The sequence below is a fragment of the Acomys russatus genome, chromosome 6 (assembly GCF_903995435.1).
Source record: "Acomys russatus chromosome 6, mAcoRus1.1, whole genome shotgun sequence".
In the NCBI taxonomy this organism is placed as follows: Eukaryota; Metazoa; Chordata; class Mammalia; order Rodentia; family Muridae; genus Acomys; species Acomys russatus.
The window spans coordinates 57620603-57640802 of NC_067142.1; the positions used below are offsets into that span (position 1 = coordinate 57620603).

Here is a 20200-nt window from a genome sequence, read left to right on the forward strand (position 1 = left end):
AGCTTGAATGAATACAGAGCCAGCTTGAGCTGTCACTCTGCGTGTTACGGCGTGTGAGGCCATGCAGTTCTGAATGAGCTGCTAATTTGAGAGGGGACCTCTCCTTCATCAGGCCTCCTGACGAGATACTAGACAAAGGGCAGCCGATCCACTAGTGTTCTCTGGTGGGCTTGAGACAAAACACACAGATGGTAAGACTAGGACTAGATCCACTTCCTTGAATTTCGACCTTGACACATATTTTGCTTTGAGAAAACAAAATTCAATAAGCTGCCAGGGAAAAACATAGAAATTACATGTTTATGAATGCAGACTTTGAGTTTTCATGAAAAAAAAAAGTGAGAAGGTCTGCCAGTAGTATGTGACCCCTATTCCCATATGTGGCGACAATCCGTGAGACATTGACCCACTTGTGTAGCGGGAGCGGGTGCCCTCCTCCGCAGGCCATCCATTCAGCTTGCTTTGCTTGTGGGACCTGCTTGCCAACCTGTATATTAGACCTTTAGGATCTTATTACGCAGCTCCGAGGGCAGAAAGTAAAGAGTCTGTGTGGAAAAGAGGAGGGAAAGAGAAAGAGAAAGAAGACGTACCTGGAGAGAAAAGGCTGAGACTCAAAACCTCCTGCTGCCCTTACTCAAATAATCCTAATTTTTTTTTTCTTCTTTTTCTGTTCACCTCAGTCAGCACTGGTCTTCGAACGACCAAGAGAGACTATAACTGGAAGAGGAAAGATGAGGTAATAAACTGGGCACTTGGAATAGCTTTTCCTTATTGTGAATATTAATCTACATAGCTAACAAGAAATTGCACAAGTCAGGCATGGTGGCACACACCTGTAACCTGCACTGGGGAGGCAGAGGCTGGAGGACCTGGAAATTAAGGTCATTCTTAGCTACCTTGCAAGTTTGAGGGCACCCGAAGCGTCCGAGACCCTGTCTCTAAATAAACATGTAAATAAAGATCAAGGAGAAACTGCAGCTGGCGAGAAGAGACACCACGTTGGAGTAATTGAGAAAAGGCCAATCTGTATTACTTAAAAACTAAAATTAGGGAACATTGTTTTGAAATGTGTAACTTCGAGGGCTGTGGAAACAGCTCAGTGGCTAGTGTGCTTCCTGTGCAAGCTGGGGGACCTAGGTTTAGATTCCCAGTCTTCACGGAAGAGCCAGGCGTGGTGGCAGCACACTGCTGTGGCTTGTGCATGGGGAGGATAGGTGGCTCTTGGGCCTCATGGCCTGCAGGTCTAAACACTGTTTCAGGCTCACTAGAAGACCTTGCTTCAAAAAAAGTGGAGCCATGATAGAGGATAGATCTGAGGACATCGTCTTCTGCTCCTGTCCAGCCACAAGCGTGGTGGAATTTACCTGTGTACACATGTGCACGCACAAACACAGAGATGTGTAATGGGCACACCCAGGTTTCCTCCGCTCATTCTCTGTTCTTGATATTTACTTCAGAAAGTAAGGATCTGTGAGGAGAGGGTGGGCATCTATCAAGCGCAGATTTAAGCATTGGTGGTCTAAGCGTCGGTGCTTCTCCTTTTTGGAGTGCACTGCTTGGGAGGCCCTACAGCCCAGCTGGCTAAGCTGGGGGCTGGGAAGCCACAGACTGATTCTGTCTTCCTAAGGGATCAACCAAATTGACTGTTAGTTTGAACTAATAGGTTAATATTAAATGTTATGAGTAGGATGGAAAGTTTATTTGGATTTTTTAATGATAAAGCCAGAAACTTTAAAAACTATTATTTTATTTGATTAAAATATCATTACATCTTTTCTTCCTCCCTCTTCTCTCTCTAACCCCTCTCATGTTCCCTCTCCTTTTAAAATTCATGGCTTCTTATTTTTTATTATTGTTCCTACATTTGTGTGTGTGTGTGTGTGTGTGTGTGTGTGTGTGTGTGTGTGTGTGTGTGTGTATGAATAAATATATAAATGCAAGTTCTGTTGCTGAGTCCACTTAGTGTTGATATATATATATATTGGGGGGCGTGCTGACCACTTGGGATTAGATATCCATTTAGGGTTGTCACCTCTTGGGAAGATTAATCCTCCCTGACTCAGCAGTTTGTAACTGCCTAAATCACATCTAGGGGTGATTTCTCCCATCACACTGGCATGTCAATCGGTGTCACTGTTCAGGTCTTACTTAGACAGCCATATTGCTGAGATCTCATGGGCCCAGGACACAATCTTGCAGCACACTTGCTGTTCTTCTGGTTATACCAATTTTTGTTCACGGTGTCCTGGGATGTTTCCTGAGCCTTAGGTCTAAGGATTGTACTGTAGGTATGTGCACCGGGGCGGGGGTACCCCACAGTCAGCTGTGGCTTTCTGTCTGCTGCTAAAGAAGTATGGGGACAGGTATTTAGAATGCATTAGGCGTGCTCCTGGCTTGGGGAACTGGCAGTACTAGACCCTCCCCTGAGCTCTCTGACCTCACTAGCCACATGAAGCTGACCAGGTTTACGCCACCAGGCACGGTTTCCCTCCTGTCGAGTGGGCCTTAAATCCAATTAGACAGCCGTTAACTGCCACCAAGACATACATGCCATTATAACACTTGTGGGGCTGCCTTGCAGTGCAGATCACTGCTGTGGTTCACAGACCTAAAACAATAACAACAAACAAACAAACAAACCCAGAAAATTCAAAACATGTTTCTTAAAACCATGTAGAGTTCTGCTTTCCTTTCTTTTGATCTCTTTGGCTGCCAGAACTGATGTGGGGAAGTCTGAGCAGTGCTCGAAGCCATGCCTAGATCTGTGAAGGCAATGGGCTTGTTAGAGTAGAGCCCAGGTGGTGGAACTCTCTGCGACTCCCAGGATCATAGGCTCTCTGTTCAGTCCCTTCATCGCTCTTTGGGGACAAAGCCAACCTCTGGGTGGAGTGCAGGGGCAGACAGGTCTGACGGGGTGATTGGGTTTAGGAGTGCTGGGTGCTCAGAACAGGCCTCAAGGGCCTTCAGTAGTCTCCCTCAGTTTGATTTCTAAAGGCTAGATGCCAAGTCACCCTAAATAAGACTGTCCTCTAAGCAAAAGCAACACACACACACACACACACACACACGCTGATTCAATTCTCAAAATGTCAATGCTAATGCTTTTTTAAGAGAAAATTTAGTCTTGCCACTTACATTTATGACCAAGGTGGTACCTAGTGCACTTGCCAGAAGAAATGGCAGTTGTACCAGTTGAATTAATGTAGTATCAATGGCTAGTTAAATTAATGCAGTCTCTCTCTGTCTGTCTCTGAGACAGGGTTTCTCTGTGGAGCCTTGGCGTTCCTGAAACTCACTCTGTAGTCCAGGCTGGCCTTGAATATATAGAGATCCACTTGCCTCTGCTTCCCAAGTGCTGGGATTAGTGTGCACCACCACCACGCAGCAATGCAGTTTCTCTTTACAGTATACACATGAGGCTGGAGAGATGGTCAGTGGTTAAGAGCACTTGCTGTTCTCGCAGAGGACCCAAATTTGGTTCTCAGTACCCACATGGCTCACAGCCATCTGTAACTCCAGCCCAGGGGATCCAAGTTCTACAAGCAATAGGCACACACATGGTGCACATATATGCATGCAGGCAAAACACTCAGGCACATAAAATAAAAATGAATAAGTAAAAAATTAGAAATACACATGCTAATCGCATTATAACTCAGAGCCTTTAGTATGTAAGTTCTTTTAAGAGAAAATGTTCCAGACAACAAAAACCTTCCAGTAATTTTTGATTCCATTTAATTGGTAAGAAGTCCCCCCCCCCTTCTTTGAAGCGTTCATAGTTTAATACTTTTGACTTTCTTTTGCAGCTTGAAGGTGGACATCTCTTTAGGAAGACAAATTAATGAGACAGCTATGATGTGTGAAGTCAGGAAAAGGAGGAGCTGACACCCTGATGTAAATAACTCAAATTGTTCACTGATGCATTTATTTTATAAGCAATTAATGGATTGCCACAAACACTTCAAATTTTTAGTAGTTGCGCTATACTCAAAATACTTCAGGATAATTTAAACTTCTTTAAAACTTAGTGATGGGATCTTCTCCTAGCTGAGCGCACGCCGTAACAGAGTAAGTTGGCAAATGAGGTATGCAATTAATGTGGCAGTCTAAATCACAATACTTGCACATGCTTACTTGTGGAATTGCATAATTACTACCCCTCTGACATTCCGTATCTTCCCTCTCTGATTTGGAATGGCTGAAAAGTGGGGAAATGTTCCACAGTCTTGGTTACTGAAAGCAAAGTTCAGGAGAACTCAACATTCTTACATTATGTACTCCTGTTTGATATAACTTTCCATTTCATTTTTTAAATGAAGTTTAAATAAAGTTGAATGTTATGGCTAATGAATAACTTTTTAGGATCCATTATTCCTTTTCATTTCAACCTGACTGAGAATATATCATAGTTTTAGGAAAGCTATGATAAAACTAAGAATAGAAAAAGGAGAAGAGGAGGAGGAAGAAGAAGAAGAAGAAAAAGAAAAAGAGAAAAAAGGAGTGGAGAAAATAGTCGAGCTTTCAAAACTTCTCAGGGCAAGTCCTGAGTAGCCTTCACTGTGTCAGGAAATACCAGGTGTGGCCACACACTACAGAAACCTGACCACAGAGGTTGTTTTTCTGACGTGACACATCTGGTGCTGCCACTTGAGGACGTCATGGGCCACATTCCTTCTAGTGTCCCACTCACTCCTTGTCCTCTCCTATCGGTGAAACACCTGTGTCACTGGGCAGCCCATTTGCTTTCCAGGTGTGGTGGGAAGAGCTTCCATTCTTGGTGGAGGGCCGCTTAGTTTTAACTGTCAGTTTGTCACAACAGAGAACTACTCAGTTGAGGAATGACCTAGATCAAGTGGGCCTGGGGGCTTGGTGGTGGTGGGGATTGTCTCGACTGTGAATTGATATAGGAAGACCCAGCCTGTTGAGGTGGCACCATCTCATGGGCTGGGCCTTAAACTGTTAAAGAGTAAAAAAAGTATAAGCATCAATTAAGCAAAGGTGCGTTTACTCTTTTTGTTCTTGATTGTGGACTCAACCTTTGCCATAAGTCACCCAAGAACCATAAATGAAGTAAGCCCTCCTCTTGTTACTTTTGGTCAGGGAGTTTTACCCTTTTTCAGTTAAGAAGGGACCTCATCCTAGTCCTGAACTGTTGCGTGGCCACACGTTTCTCTGGTCACCCTGAGATGAGCTGGCACCCTCCCCTTGCTATTCTGAGCAGTCAGGATGCTCATCAGGGCCCGAGAGAAGAACAGACGTTGATGAGCAACAGCCAACAGTATTGCTCTGCCTGTCACCAGCTCGTGGATTCTACATGGCTCGACTGGTCTCAGTCTCCGGGCTCCTCATTTTTCACGCACTGTTCAGTGTATTTCATGCATATTTAACCTTGCAGTCAAGTGTAAGTCATGTAGATGCACTAGAAAAGGAATAAGCTGTACGGTCTTGCTTAGGAGGTGGAGAAGATGGCACTTCACTCTATGTATATGGAGTGCCTTGTATTTCGGGTGGTTACAAAAACAGCCCCAAAGCAGGACAGTTTTCCAAGGGTAGAAATGATCGAAGACTAGCTGTTCTTTCTCTACTCTTTTACTCACGTGTTCAGCCTTATTCTGTGGTTTCACTTAAAAAAAAAAACAAAACAAAACACATCCAGTAGGACAGCCCCCTACCCCCCCAAAAAAACCCTTCCACCAAACTCCCCAAACCCTCCTAGTTACCCTTTAGTTAAAGAATTATTTTAGAAGCATGGCATGGTGCCTTACACCTAGAATCCTAGCACTTGGGAAGCAAAGGGAGAAAGATCAAAAGTTCAAGGCCAGCCTTGCCTATACCACACTGTCTCAAACAAAACAAAACAACCAAGAAACCATCAACAAAAATAAACTCTAGAAATCCGAGGACTCTTATATTTGTGTCTCCCAGGCAAGAAGTAATCACACACTGGTTTCTGAACCAATCAGTCACACGAGGGTGGTAATGACCTTTAATGTGTGTGTGTGCTATGTGGAGGGAGAGGTCAACCTTAGGTGTTCTTCAGGAGCCTTATTTTCAAAATGGATCTCTCACTGGGACCTGGGCTTGCAGATTAGCTTAGGTTGGTTGGACAAAGGCGCCCAAGAGACACACCGGTCTCTGCCTCCACAGCGCTGGGATTCAGGCATGCCTCACCATACCTGGTTTTCTATGTAGGTACTGGGTACTGCATGGCAACCACTTCCCCAGCTAAGTATCTCCCCAGGTCCTAGGTAATGACTTTTTTTTTTTTAAAAAACAGTTAGCAAGCCCTCAACCTAGAACTAGAACTCTATTTTCTCAGCTAGCATGACTTTAAACTAGTAGGAAGAATGAGGGAGACCACACCAGGGTGCTGCACGTAGGACTGACAGCCCGACCTGTCCTTTAGTCATTGCCCCCTCTCCCTTCACTGGCTTCTTTAGGATGAGATGAAACCAGCTTTGATGATCTTAAAGGCCACCTGCTCTAACTAAAGCAGTCAATTCTGCAAGAGTCTTACAAACTGCATCCTTAATCCCTTGTTGCTGGGCTGGGGTGGTGGTGTACACCTTTAATCCCAGCAGTTGTACCTGAGAGTTTGAGGCCAGCCCGGTCTACATAGGGGGTTCCTGTTTCAAAACAAACAAAATCAAAATACCTTGTTTCTTACAGCCATAACCCAGTTTCAAGAAACAAATCTTTACACGGATAATGACATTCATTCTAAAAAAAAAAAAAACTCAGGCCAAGATTTACCCTCCCTACCCAACGATGCATTTTAAAACATGTTCAGGCTCACTCCTGTCCTGGATATGTCCCTCCATTATTGAGCATTTTGTATTTAGTTAAAGGACACTTGCATTAACTCTCAATCTCAAAACTATTCAGGGAAAAGTAATAGAATTCAAGTTTTTATATTTATATTTTTGTTTTTTTTTAAAGCATTCTTATTTTTTAATTAATTTATTCATATTACATCTGATTGTTAGCCCTTCCCCTGTTTCCTCCCATTCTTCCCTCCCTCCCATTTCTCCCCTTCTCCCCTCCCCTATGTCTGTGACTGAGGGAGACCTCCTCCCCCTATATATGCTCTCAGAATATCAAGTCTCTTCTTGGTAGCTAGCTATTCTTCCTCTGAGTGCCACCAGGGGACATGGTCAGAAAAGGGGCACCAGAGTTCGTGTGAGAGTCAGATCTCACTACAGAACACTAAATAGAATAGACCTGAAAAGAAAATCTTCCCGCCACATAATAATAACAACACAGAACAAGGAAAAAATATTGAAAGCGGCAAGAGAAAAAGGCCGAGTAACATACGAAGGCAAACCTATCAGAATTACTCCTGACTTCTCAGCAGAGACCATGAAAGCCAGAAGGGCCTGGACAGAGGTGCTGCAAACCCTAAGAGAACACAGATACCAGGCAAGACTACTATATCCAGCAAAATTATCAATAACCATTGACGGAGAAGACAAGTTATTTCATGACAAAAACAAATTCAAACAGTACCTAGCCACAAATCCGGCTTTACAGAAGTTTTGGAAGGAAAACTCCACCCCAACTGGTCAAACTACAACCAAAACTACGTAGGAAATATGTAAATATACCATTGCAAAAATCACAACCTCACAAGCATTCTTCTTATACCGACATCATTAATGTGGGTAGAATAGTTGAAATACCAAGATTTAGGAGTGTGAATAAGGAGGAACAAGTTTATGGGGATAAGGGAGGAAACGATGACTCTGGCTTTGGATTTGCTAATTCAATGGTAAACATTCCATTGGTTAACAAACACAGGAATCAAGTTTGCGTAATTAACAGCAGCTATTTTGACTTTGAGCTTTGTCGTGAAAGTCGACACCACAGGGCCCTGGTGGTGCCCTCTTGACAATCCCAGCACCTGAGAAGCTGTGGCAGCATGAAGAGATTTAGGGTCCAGTCTGGGCTACAAAGCAAAGACAGTACCACAAACAAACAAGGACGCAAACAAACCAACAAGAACAAAACCCCTCAACTGGAATTGGAAGCCAGACTTCCCATGGAAAGTGAGGGCCAAAATAAGCAAATGTTTAAGGGTAGAGAGTGAGCAGGGAAGTTCCTAACTGGTAGGGAGATGACCCAGGACCCATCACTGCCTTGATCCTAAGACCAGCTTGACACCGAGACATAAACACCCACTGCTCAAGCTGCCCAGTCTGTAGGATCTCGGTTATAACTCGGGTCCCTGAACGCCCCTCTACCCTGACTCAGCAGCGATGTATACAAGCTGGAGAAGCCATGCAGTCAAAGTAAAAAAATAAAATAAACCACCATCTCGAAACTCTTATTTTTTTTTTAAGCCTCACTAAGACATTAAGTTAGACAGTCTAACCATTAGGGCAGTGCTCTTGACCTTCCTAATGCTGCAACCCTTTACTACAGTTCCTCATGTTGTGGTGACCCCATCCCCACCCTAAGATTATTTTTGTTGCTGCTTCAAAACTGTAATTTTGCTGGTTATGAATTGTAAATACATATGTTTTTCAGTGATCTTAGGTGACCCCTGTGAAAGGGTTGTTCGATCCCCAAAGGGGCTGTGATCCACTGAGTTAGAAGGCTGTGATCTGCATACTTACCCACAAGGCCAGGAAAACAGGAACCAACAAAGGGGGCCGGCATACTTGTGGGGATCCCGCCCTTCGGTGGCTCTGTTTGCGTGCAATTTGATATATCCGTTGTTCGAGAAAAAAACCCATGAATCCCAGCAAGAAAAAAGTGTGCCTCTGTTCCTTTAGGGTACGAGTCTAAGCTAGTACTTCAAGACGTGAAAACACAGTTTTCTGATCCAGTTTTAATGAAGGATTTTATTTGCTGAACCCTGATTCTGAAAATGGCAACCCACTACCAGGACAGTTTAAGTGGTTTAACGTCTGTCTCTGCCTGTCCTCACATGCACACTTCATCAGTGGGCAGACACGGAAATGCCAGGAGGTACACTGTCTTGATCACACTCTTGGGTACACCTCTTTCTTTGGAGGGGAAAAAAAAAAAAAGGCCTCTTCTAGGAACTCTTCCCACTTTATTTACTAAAAGTACAGAGTCAGAAGCCCTCTTTCCCCATTTTAGGGCTCCCCAAGATCTGGTTAGGAAAGTGAATCTCATTCTAGCATGATTCTCATTCTAGCATGGAGCAGAGGGGAGCTTCCTCCACCCCGCCCCAGCCCCCCACCCCCCACTACCTTGTGGATCACACACTCTGCAAAGACCTGCCAAGATCTGAGTCTTATATGCAGACCGTGTTTCCAAGGAAGCCAGGCAGGGGGCTTGGAGGTGGACGGAGGGGTAGAATGCTGGTGAAGGCACACAGTAAAGAACCCCGAGAAAGTTTTGGTGCCATTTCCGTTTAATGAGCCAGTACTATAGTGACCTAAGGACTTCAGGTGTGATCACGCTAGGATGTTTCTGCCGAACTGCTGCAAGGACACATGGCTATCAGCTGGCACCCTTGGGTCCACCGCCTCTGGGCGAGCAGCTGCAGCCCCAGCCCCCACAAAGACTTAAGGCTGGGGAGTGTAACGGAGGTACTTTTTGCCAGATGGGAGCTCTTTGGTGAAGACACCTTTAGGGAAAAGTTGTTTGGCTTCTTCTTCAGGGATGGTGGGAAGGACCATCACGCTGTCACCATCCTGTCGGGAGACATTAAAAAGGGTGCAATTCAATCTTATGGTAACAGTAAAAGGTCTTCAAGAATTAACTACCTGGTGAATGAAAGTGGCAGTGAAAACAAGTGTTTTTTTCCCTTTCCTCTTTGAGGAACTTACCATGAGGCAACACTAACATACTCTTGGAGTATTCTCTTGCCCTGTTTATTCAGAGATCTTTTCTGGGCATTAAACGTTTATGAACAATTTGGGTGTGGTGGTGCATGTCTGAACTCTCGGTGCATCAAAGCCCGAGGCAGGAGATTAAGGGTCCAGGGCCAGCCTATGATAAACCCTGAGTTCCTACTTGAAAAGGGGTGGAGGACGGGGATTCATTTAGATGGTAGAGTGCTTGCCTGGCATGCATGATGCCCTGGGTTTGGTTCCCATGGCCACACCAAACTGGGTGTGGTGACAGGATTGAGAGCCTAGCACTTGAGGTAGATGCAAGATGATCAGAAATGCAAGGTCATTCTTGGCAACTTGGTGAGTTAGTTTTGAGGCCAGCCTGGGCTACATGAGACCATGAGTCTCAGTCTCTCTCTCTCTCTCTCACACACACACACACTTCTGAGCAAGTTTCAAAGACTCTATAAGATTGGAGCTTGGGGGGGGGGATGCTATAACATCGGTACACCAACACTTACATAGCCACCTTGACAGAGGTGAAGCAGCTAATTACGCTTCTCTTCATCCTGACTTTTGAGACAGGACCTTGCTACAACGAAGCCTAGGCTGAGCCTGAACTTGTGATCCTTTCGCTTCTGCGTCTGGAGTGCAAGGCTCACAACGGGTTCCATTGTGTCCCACTCCAATGAGGTTTTGCTCATTTTTTTTTTTGCTTAATGGTTAGATGACATGATTTTTTAAAAAATTGTACCTGTTGAGGAAGGAAGTGTTTCCTATATGGGCATTTTTTGAATATGTGAATATCTCAGTTGAACATCCATCCCTAACCTCCAAAAATTGAAATGCGAAACAAATCATGTTTTCAAGTCTTGGGTTTTGGAGCATTGTGGATCTGGGATTTTTGGATTAGGGATCTTCAATTTATAGACAAAAAAAAGGATCATTGTGACTGACGGGTTAGAATTACATAAGGGTTAGCAAGAACCATAGTGTTTGTGTTTTGTACATACAATGTGAGCAGTCTCTTAAACAAATCCTCCTGGCACACAATACCACGACAATAGAAACAGACCCGGGAAACCCTGATCCCGCAGGTGGCCATGACAGACTGTCTTTCGGACCTTTCGGGCAATCTGGGCACCTGGCTTTTGAGCAGCTTTACCTTCCAGTCAACTGGGGTGGCAACCCGCTTTGTCGCTGTCAGCTGGAGAGACTTAACCACTCTGAGAATCTCATCGAAGTTCCTGCCTGTGGTGGCTGGGTAGAGGATTTGCAGCTTCAGTTTCTTGTCAGGGCCAAAAATGAACACCTACAAAGCACAGAGACACACGGGCATTATTCAGTACACACTGCAGTAAAGTCCTTACCGGACTCTCACGACCATGAGCTCGCTGCCTCACTTCTCCCTAATTCAAGAGTGAGAAAACAGAACTAGCAGAGGAAAATGGACTTCATTACATGGTAGCCAAACCAGGGAGGGAAAAAGACTCCTTCTGTCTGTCTACTCTTCCACTACCACAGTGGTTCACAACCTTCCTAATGCTGTGACCCTTTAATACACTTCCTTATGTTGTGGTGACCTCCCAACCATAAAATTATTTTGTTGTTACTATTTAACTAATTTTGCTATGAATCATAATGTAAATATTGATATGCAGGATACGATGTGTAGCCCCTGTGAAAGGGTTGGTTGTTTGATCCCGAAGGGCTCTCGACCCACAGGTTGAGAACCACTGAACTAACATTCTATAAGTAAAAAAAAAAAAAAAAAAAAAAAAAAAAAAAATCTTATTTTTTTGTGTGTGAGGGTGTGGGGCTTACAGGCACTGGTTCTCTGCTGCACCCCATGGGTTCCGGGAATCCAGTCAGATCCTCAGGTCTGGCAGCAAGCACTCTCATGTGCTAAGCTACCTGGCTCCAATGTAACAGGGTTATAGAAGAGATGGAACAGAAGACAGAACCACCCACGTGCCCATTTCCTTAGCTGTCAGAACCATGGGAGATGTCTTCCTTTGAGGAAGAAAGTTCCTATTTTGGTGTGGCTGCCTTAGCCTTTCCCTTCCAGCATGGGATTCCTGGAGAAATTTTAATTCTTTGGGGTTCGTTATTTTAAAGCCTGATTCAAAGCCCTGTCTCCCCCAGCAAAACTCTGCAGTCATTAAGTGTTCAAAGATGTAAAAGACATAAATAGAAACAGAACAAAGGAAGTGGAAGAGTAGATAGACATGGCTCTCTGTCCGGGACACAGGCCACTCTCTTTTCTACGCATGCGTCAAAGTTTGCTGTTGCAGAAAGAAAAAAGCTGTAATGCAGCCTTTCAGGGTCGAGCCTCAGGTAGATGAGATGTACTAAGTAACCTGGAAGGTTATTGAGAATGGATTGATTACTAATGTGAGCTGATAATGGGCTTCAAACAGCTGCATGGTAGGGGAGATCAGGCTTGCTCCCTGTTGAGCAAATGACGGAACAAGACCGTTCTGGATTGTCCTGCCAGGACTGCTTTAAAGATGGCTGGCAGGAGATAAACAGATAAGGTTTTTAACTCTAGATGTACCTTATTAATGTGTAGACATTCAACAGCTACGAATTAAACAGAAGTTTTAGTTGGATATTTCAGCCACTCTGCACCAGCATATAATAAAGGACACCTCACGGGTACACAGCTGCTTCACAAATGCACCTATTCCTCCTCCTCCTCCTCCTCCTCCTCAACTTCCCTGCCTTGGCTCAAGCTTCACATGGGGTTACCAGGACTCACCACACGGGCTGTCACAGGCATGCCCTTCTCATCCTTCTCCGCTGGATCCAACATGCCCAAGAGGATAGCGAGGTCCCTGTCCTTGTCGTCGATGATGGGGAATGGTAACTTCTCCGTGGGCTCATCACCATTGTAAGCATTGATGTCCTGAAACAGGGGAGACGGGAAAGGGAATCTTAAACCTTCACACGGGGCTCTGCACTTCATTAGCTAAGAAAAGCATCACTTCGCACACTGAGGAACGGTCATTATAATAATATTCTCTAAGGAATTTCAATAGGATGCACAGACAGACACTTCTCATCCCAAGTCTTCACTCAAAGGACTATTAGCAGGGCACGGTATACATGGCCACACGGACCTCTCTTTAAACTCATAGGACTGAGGGGGGGGGGAAGGCCTCAAGGAAGGGGTATACCGTCTACCAGGGCTCTGAAAGACAGGTATTCTAGGAAGAGCAAGGCATTCTTGGGAGGAGAGTAATATTAGAGCCTTGTAGGCAAGTCCATGCATAATCTACTGAAGGGAAGTGAGGAAGCTAAGTAGGGGGTTTTAGGAAGTGAGAGGAATGTGGACTTAGAAGTAGAAAAAGGTATGTTTATTACTTGTGTCTAGCTCAGCGTGGAAACAGGGTTGAAATTGTTTTGCATTTCTTTAGAAATGAAAGGAGATAAAAGTGACAAACTCTGAAATGGATAGCAACTGATTTGATCGCATTCGTTAATTGCATTACCTGAAGTTGCCCTTGTTATTGGTTACTGGCTATTATTTAGTTACCAGCTAAGTAAGAACCAATATAGTTTCCTGCCAGGCCACCTGGAGCTTTCCTATGTAATCAGTTATATGCCAAAGCCTGTGCTGCTTTTGGAGACTTGGATTTATTTTTTATTCCAGACAAACACAATTTTGGAAGCTTCCCGGGCATATCTTATACTTTCAAGGTGTTATATAATGCTGAGCTCCAAACTCTTCCTTTAGCAATCTGTAACTTACAGTTTGATATTGATAGACATTACCGCATACGGATATGTTTAATATTGATATACATTAATTCTTAACCTTGTCCCTTGCTTAGATGACAGTATATTACACTCAGATACCAAAGAACCACATTATTTTGTCTTTAGTTTTATCCTAAGTGAGGACAATCTCACTCTTCACCACCTGGCACAGAGAGAACATTGAGGTTCAGATGACACTGATGTCCTTTTCAACTGGGTGAGCTTGAGCAAGTCACTCCAATACTCATTTACAAAAATGGCGTACCGTAAAGGGCTTTGCCAGAACCGAATGAGAAACTGCCTGTGAGAAAGCTGTGGAAATGCCGGTTACCATTCACTGCCAAGGTATGCAGAATGAAAAAGGATGCTCCCTAGGGAAGAGGACAACCCTCCTGATTCTCCTACCCATTGCCCTTTTGCTCCTAGACATTTAGGATTAATTGGTGTGAAATGGGCAGGGGATGCAGGCTAGCTCACACATCAAAATGCCACCTTTTCTTCAGTCTCATGTGACTGTCAGTGCTCTGTACATATACACAAATGATAGGTATCACATGGTATGTGGTAGCAAAGTTGCTTAAAATCATCCTGTCCAAATACCTGTAAGTATTTTTGCCCAAAGCAGATAATTTCAATCCATTCATTCAAGAAATACTGACTGCTACCTATACTGAGTATTTTTGTAGCAATGAACTGCATGTTTACTCCTGCTGGGCCCTAAACTCCATGTAGAACATATAGTGACTAGATAAGCAATATGCAGAGATTTAGACAGGGACAAGGGCTCACAAGGAGATATGACATATGATCATGTGTTATAATTTTAGAGAAAGACAAAAAGCAGGGTTTTAATAGGTGCCATTTGAGGTAAAGCACCAGAGCAGCACAAGCAAGGCAGACGGATGTATTTAACACAGAGTGCCTAAGGAGTGTTGTGTGGCTAAGCCAGACAGGGGTTGTGAAAACACAAGGAATTGAATGGCTCTGCAGTCTCAACTTAGCAACTCCAAAAAAATGGAGCTGCTACTAGCTGAGATGAATAAAATCTTGGAATAAATGATGGTGTCCAGTTTTAGACACATTAGACTCAACATGTCTGGGTAGCCCAAGGTTGATGCCAAGGCGGCCATGTTTTACTGACCTGGAGGCCACAAAGTCCTGACTGAGATGGAATTCTGAGAAGCAGCTCATGGACGCTATCTTTAGTTTATCATGGTGAGTGGGAGAACACACCAAGGGAGAAAGTACTGACAGAAGAAGAGGAGTGGTCTATGAAATAAGCTCCCATCAACCACAGCGCAGACTAGGAACAGGAAGACAATGAGGAACAGTTCTAAGCATGGACAGGTGGGGGCAGCATCCTGATTGACAGGAAAACAGAGGTAGGGTTCGGAGAGCTCAGCTGGGTGGAGTGCTACCAGTAAGCCAGGGACGATGGTGACTGAGAATCTATCATTGGTTATAATAACACAGAGTCACCACAAAGTTGAAGTCTGACTTTTATTAGTGACCTCTGAATCTGAGGTGTAACGCACACTTTTACCTCAGAAACCAAGCTATTCTCTACGAAACTATGCTCTAACTTCAGAATCAAAGCGCATGCCAACCGATGGTCCTGAGACCAAGGAACATAAAGACTTCCGTGACATCGTTGGTCATCAGGAAGTGTACAACCAATTAGTTCTACAGTGTCTGTCACCACCGGATCTTCAACTCAATTTGAACATTTTCTACCTGCTGAAATAGCATTAGATTCTTCACGAGACTCAGACCAACAAGACTACCCCACTTTTGATACCAATCGCAAGCTCTGAGCTGGCTAAAATTTGGGACTCATAAACTCCTCTCTTTGGGACTGGTTAACTTGGGATCTTACAGAATTTAGGGAAATGCGTTTACAAAGGACACAGAGGAGCAGAGGCACAAACCAGGGTGGAGCTTCCATGCCCCGGGTACATCACACTCTAGGAAAGCACACTCAGTTTAGCAATCCAGAGGGTCACGGAACTCTACTTTTTAGGATTCTTATGGAAACTTCATTACATAGGCACAGTTGGCTAAATCATCAGCTACTGATGCACAGTTCAATCTTCGGCGGCTTCTCCCCAGAGACTGGGTATGGATTAAGGCCCCCTTAGTCTTGCCTGGCTCTGTTCAAAGTTGTGGAGGGAGCCGGGGCTACCAATCAGCTCACTAGCACATTTAAAAAAAGGACATTGCAAAAAAAAAAAAAAGGACATTGCCTCTTGGAAGATATTAAAGCTATATATAAGGAATGTATGGGAGGCAACAGGAAAGGAGGAATATATATACCACACACACACACACACACACACACACCCTTACATCATAAAACTATACCTTGCTCCAGGCAAGATGGTCCTCAACACTGTCTATGGAAAGAGCAATCATTTTAACATTCATCTTGGCAAACTCTGGCGCCAGCTTTGCAGCTCTGCCAAGCTCTGTGGTGCACACTGGGGTAAAGTCCCGTGGGTGGGAAAACAGGATGCCCCATCTGGAATGAAGAAGAAGGTCACAACTGAATGGACAGTCATCATCACATGCAGAGGGAAAACACAGCAATATCTGCATTTAAAACAGGGTTTCTCTCTCTCTCTTAAGACATCTGCATATAATGAAAACTCCTGAGTTCCAACCTTGCCTCCAGAGAAGCCCAAGTCGACAGCTCAAATACCTATCAATATATAAAACTTTATATATGAAATATAAAATCCAGGATAAATGGTTCAAAGGAACTTGTTTTAGGAGACCACCTTTTTTTCTTTTTTTCTTTTTTTTAGTCTGCAGATCAGGTTAGCCTTGACCTCAAGAAAGCCACCACACCTGGCCATACCGTTAACTCCTTTCCAGTCAATAAAATTTGTGCTATTCAAGTCAAGCACCCCACTGAAATATTTATTCCTTAGGCCCTTGTTTGTTTTCTAGCACAGACCTTGATATTCAGTGCCTACTATGCCCCAAATTCAGATGCCTGACTGCAATAATAAACAGATTATGTAACCCAGAACAGACAGGGCTCTCTAGCCTCAATTTGTAGGTAAAAATGTGGGTTGGCACTTGGCTTCCTGGAAGCAGATGGATATAAAATCCTTCATAAAGCCACTTGACTGATCTAACCTGTTAAGCAAGGCACCCATATTTGCACCCGTGACAAAATACCATTTTAATAGTTGCAGTTTCTTTTCTTACTTTAGACAAAGCACTGTAGACTTCCACATCTACAGTCCTTAGGTAAAAGATTACAATCAAACTGATGCCTAAGGTTAAAGTTGTTCAGACTTTGAGGCTAACTCAAGGTGAGTTCCAAGAAACTTGGGAGTTACTGTTTCCTTCTCCTTGGCAACAGAAGCGGTTCTTTCAAGCCCAAAGGAAAACTCAGCGCTCAGGGCTGTACACTCCCACTGCTCGAGCCATCCAGGGGCAAGGTCCCAAACTAGAAGATTACTCAACCTGGCCTAGACACCGAGGGTTTGGCAAATTTTCCCGAGCACGAGGAACAGAGTGTACAAAGCTACTGCCTTCCACCTAGACCTGCACTCAACTCCTGGGGCAAGGCAAGGCCTTCTTTTAAAAGGGTGTTAAGTAAAGCCCCGTGGTAAGAAAGAACTACCAGGCAGTACTTGGAAGATTGTGGAGAGATGTGGTGCTTTAGTTTTTAATATGGGGCAGGAAGAATTTAATCTAGCTGTGACATTTAGGCCTCAGAGCCTATGGAAAAGGACCAATGGGGGGGGGGGGGTCAGATGAGACTCAAGAGAAAGGCTCTGGAAGTTGCAGGGAAAATAATGGAACAGGGTATTACTTTATGTATTGCTACAGGAATGATGGATTAGGACTTTTTCCTTTTTGTGAGGCAAATGTGTTTTGCTGAGTCATGCTGGGGAGCTGGTTTCCTGCCACTCCACACACTCCAGGGCATCTCAGGGTAGTCCAAGAATGCCTTCTCCACCCTTTGTAGACATTCAATCCCACCATGCCACTTCCTTCCTCATTTTCAAAGGTCGAAAGGTTACATCCTCCTAAGAGAGTGTTTTCTGTGTCTACCAGAAAACCTCTGTGTGGGTGTTTTGACTAGTGAGGAATACTGGGATACACTCTAAAGATGCTCTTCCATATCCAGAGACCAGACAAAGCTGAGCAAGCCCACACAGCACCCAAAACCTTTAGTTGTTTCTGTCAGGGGTAGAGTAATCTTAAATAGCAGTTTTTTCCCCCTCCTGCAAAAGATATTTGAGTCCGTAATTGGCAGTTTGACTTGTGATCATCCACAGAATGGAGTTTGGAAAAAGTAGGCAATTTCCATGTACTATAGTGACACACTGGGTAGAAACATCTTTCTTCCTTATGGCAGGAGTGTCATGCCTCTCCGGGGCTAAGCACACTGTTACGCTCCCTTATAAATTTGCCTCATCTTCTTAAGGTGATGCTTCATCTGGAGAGAGAGCCTCACTAAGTTACCGAGGTTGGCCTTGAACTTAGGATCTTCCCACCTGTCGCCTGAGTGGCTGGAATGACAGGTGCTTGGATGCATGAGGGGAAACAACACTTTTAATCAGATCTAGGTCAACAAGCAATCACAAAGACAGCCACGCCCCCCTGCAGTTAGCTCAGCAGTAAGCGTGCTTTAGAGTCTTATTGATCTCCAATCCATACAGACCAAGAGTTCCAGCAAGATCTCACACTTCCTCGGGGTGTGAGATGTAGAAGGAACCGGAAGGAAGCCTGTGTAAATCTTGGGCAGTCTTGGATAAATATGTGTGAGACTGGCAGTCATTCTTATCTCCATAGACTTTTGTCCTGCAAGGTCTGCTACTTTTTCTAGTCTACCATTCTTCCTCTTCCTCTTCCTCGCCTTGGCTATCCTGGACTAACTTTGTAGACCAGGCTGGCCTCGAACTCACAGCGATCCGCCTGCCTCTGCCTCCCGAGGGCTGGGATTAAAGGCGTGCGCCACCACGCTCAGCTACCGTTCTCTTTTGAAAGCTGCTTTCCCTTAGTCGGTAGGTAGAAAACGGGTGCCAGGTAAGTCTCCTCACCCGATGGATTCTAACGCTTCCTCGGCTGACTGATTATGGATTAGTTTCACAAACTGTTCTGTCTTCCCACACACTAGAAAGGCCAAAAACTCGGGAGTTTGTCTGTAGAGCAGCAGGGGCACTGAAACTCCAAAACCATAGTGTAACCTGACATGTACGCAAAACGCTGACTGAAATTAGGCATCTTACAATTTGTGCATGCCAGAGCTGTAAAACTAAGGCAACATCTGTGTACCAGTGTACTCCTAGCTGTTATGGCCACCACCACCATTGCTATCAAGCAGCAAGGCCAGGCGCTGGATGCAAGGGGAGGGGGAGGGGACCACTGGGAAACAAAAGAGTCTCAAAGTGGGAGGTACACGTGTCCTTGCCTTGGAATGGCCTACAGTGGTAAAATGGTCGCAGGAGCTGAACAGCCCCTCCCTCAAAGTGTTGCTTTTTCTGGAATGAGAATCACACCTACACAAAGTGTTCTTGGGTCCTCCCAAATCTGTTACGCAAAATCTTATCTTGACCGCCGAAGGAGGTTCTGGACGAAAACTCCTCTGGTTACTTACTTGGCACACCGTAGTTTTAAAGAAATTCGGAAGTACGCCAATACCACTCTCCGAAGTTTAGCAGGACATCAGATAACGCCGAGCCATCCCCTAATTTGTGGCTGTGTACTCTTAACTTTGGCCTTAGGCGCCCACTTTCTGCAGGGTGCAAATCCTAGAGCGGCGGGACGGCGGGTAGTGCGACCCTGGGCAAGCTTCGTGGGAAGTGACCCCCAACAAGAACACGGAACGCCCCTGCTCCACCTCCCCCGGGTTTTCCGTCCGACCGCAATAGAAAGTAAGCATTGATTACAAAGCCAGGTTAAATGGACTACAAACCGTCCTCGATAAGGACCTCCTCTCCTAAGCCAGCCCCGTCACGGGGGAGTCGGGGAAGGATCTGGTGGTCCACGCAGGGCTGGCCAGAAGTAGCAGGAGCCCAGCAACGCTCGGTGATGCTCGGCGGGACCCCAGCGGCTAGCACGTGCGGGAACCGGTGAGGGGTAAGCCAGTGACGCGGCGCGGCCAAGCGCAGCGCGGAAAACAGAAGCGGAGAAGGGCAGCTCTGGGGACCCGCCACCTGGCAGGGCGACGCGATAGCCACTTACGAGTTTCCCAGGAAATCGTGGAAGCGGATGCGGCCGATGGTGGTATTGGCCTCAAAGTTGGGGGCTTCGTCCCCGAGAAGCAGTCCTCCGGGCATGGCGGCGGCGGCGACACAGAGAAGGAGGAGGCGCAGCCGCAGCAGCGAGCAGCTGGCGGGCGGTGGAGGAGAAGCCTAGATCAGTGCTGGCCGAATGGGCGGGCCCGGGGGCGGGGCGATCGCGAGTCTGGCGCCTGCGATCCTTCACGTGGATCAAGTTGAGCGAGTGAGGTTCTGGAGCTAAAGGAGGCCACGTGCAGTGGGAAGGGAGCAAAAGGCAGAGAACTGAGGGGGCTTGTAGTGTCTGGCGGCTCTGCAAAGATGCTCTTGGCGAAGTAGGGGTCAGCGCAGACCCTCCCGCACTCCCACCCCAGTCAGACTTCCAGACACACC

At 45.4% G+C, this 20200-nt stretch overlaps 2 protein-coding genes across 2 annotated transcripts in view; one reads left to right on the forward strand and one right to left on the reverse strand.

Moving 5' to 3' along the window:
- The window catches only part of Slc9c2 (solute carrier family 9 member C2 (putative)), a 57155-nt gene extending 53313 nt beyond the window's left edge, over nt 1-3842 (forward strand). Inside the window, exons 27-28 of the mRNA XM_051148335.1 lie at nt 681-736; nt 3807-3842. Coding sequence (XP_051004292.1) covers nt 681-736; nt 3807-3842 — 92 coding nt within the window. The remainder of the gene's footprint in view (nt 1-680; nt 737-3806) is intronic.
- A 5522-nt stretch (nt 3843-9364) lies between these two features.
- Nucleotides 9365-19906, reverse strand: Prdx6 (peroxiredoxin 6). The gene is made up of 5 exons (XM_051147686.1): nt 19773-19906; nt 15930-16086; nt 12568-12714; nt 10972-11118; nt 9365-9665 (listed from the first exon to the last, which is right to left on the reverse strand). The coding sequence occupies exons 1-5, from the start codon at nt 19865-19867 to the stop codon at nt 9537-9539; spliced, it is 675 nt and encodes a 224-aa protein (XP_051003643.1). The 5' UTR covers nt 19868-19906; the 3' UTR covers nt 9365-9536.
- Between the last annotated feature and the right edge of the window lie 294 nt (nt 19907-20200).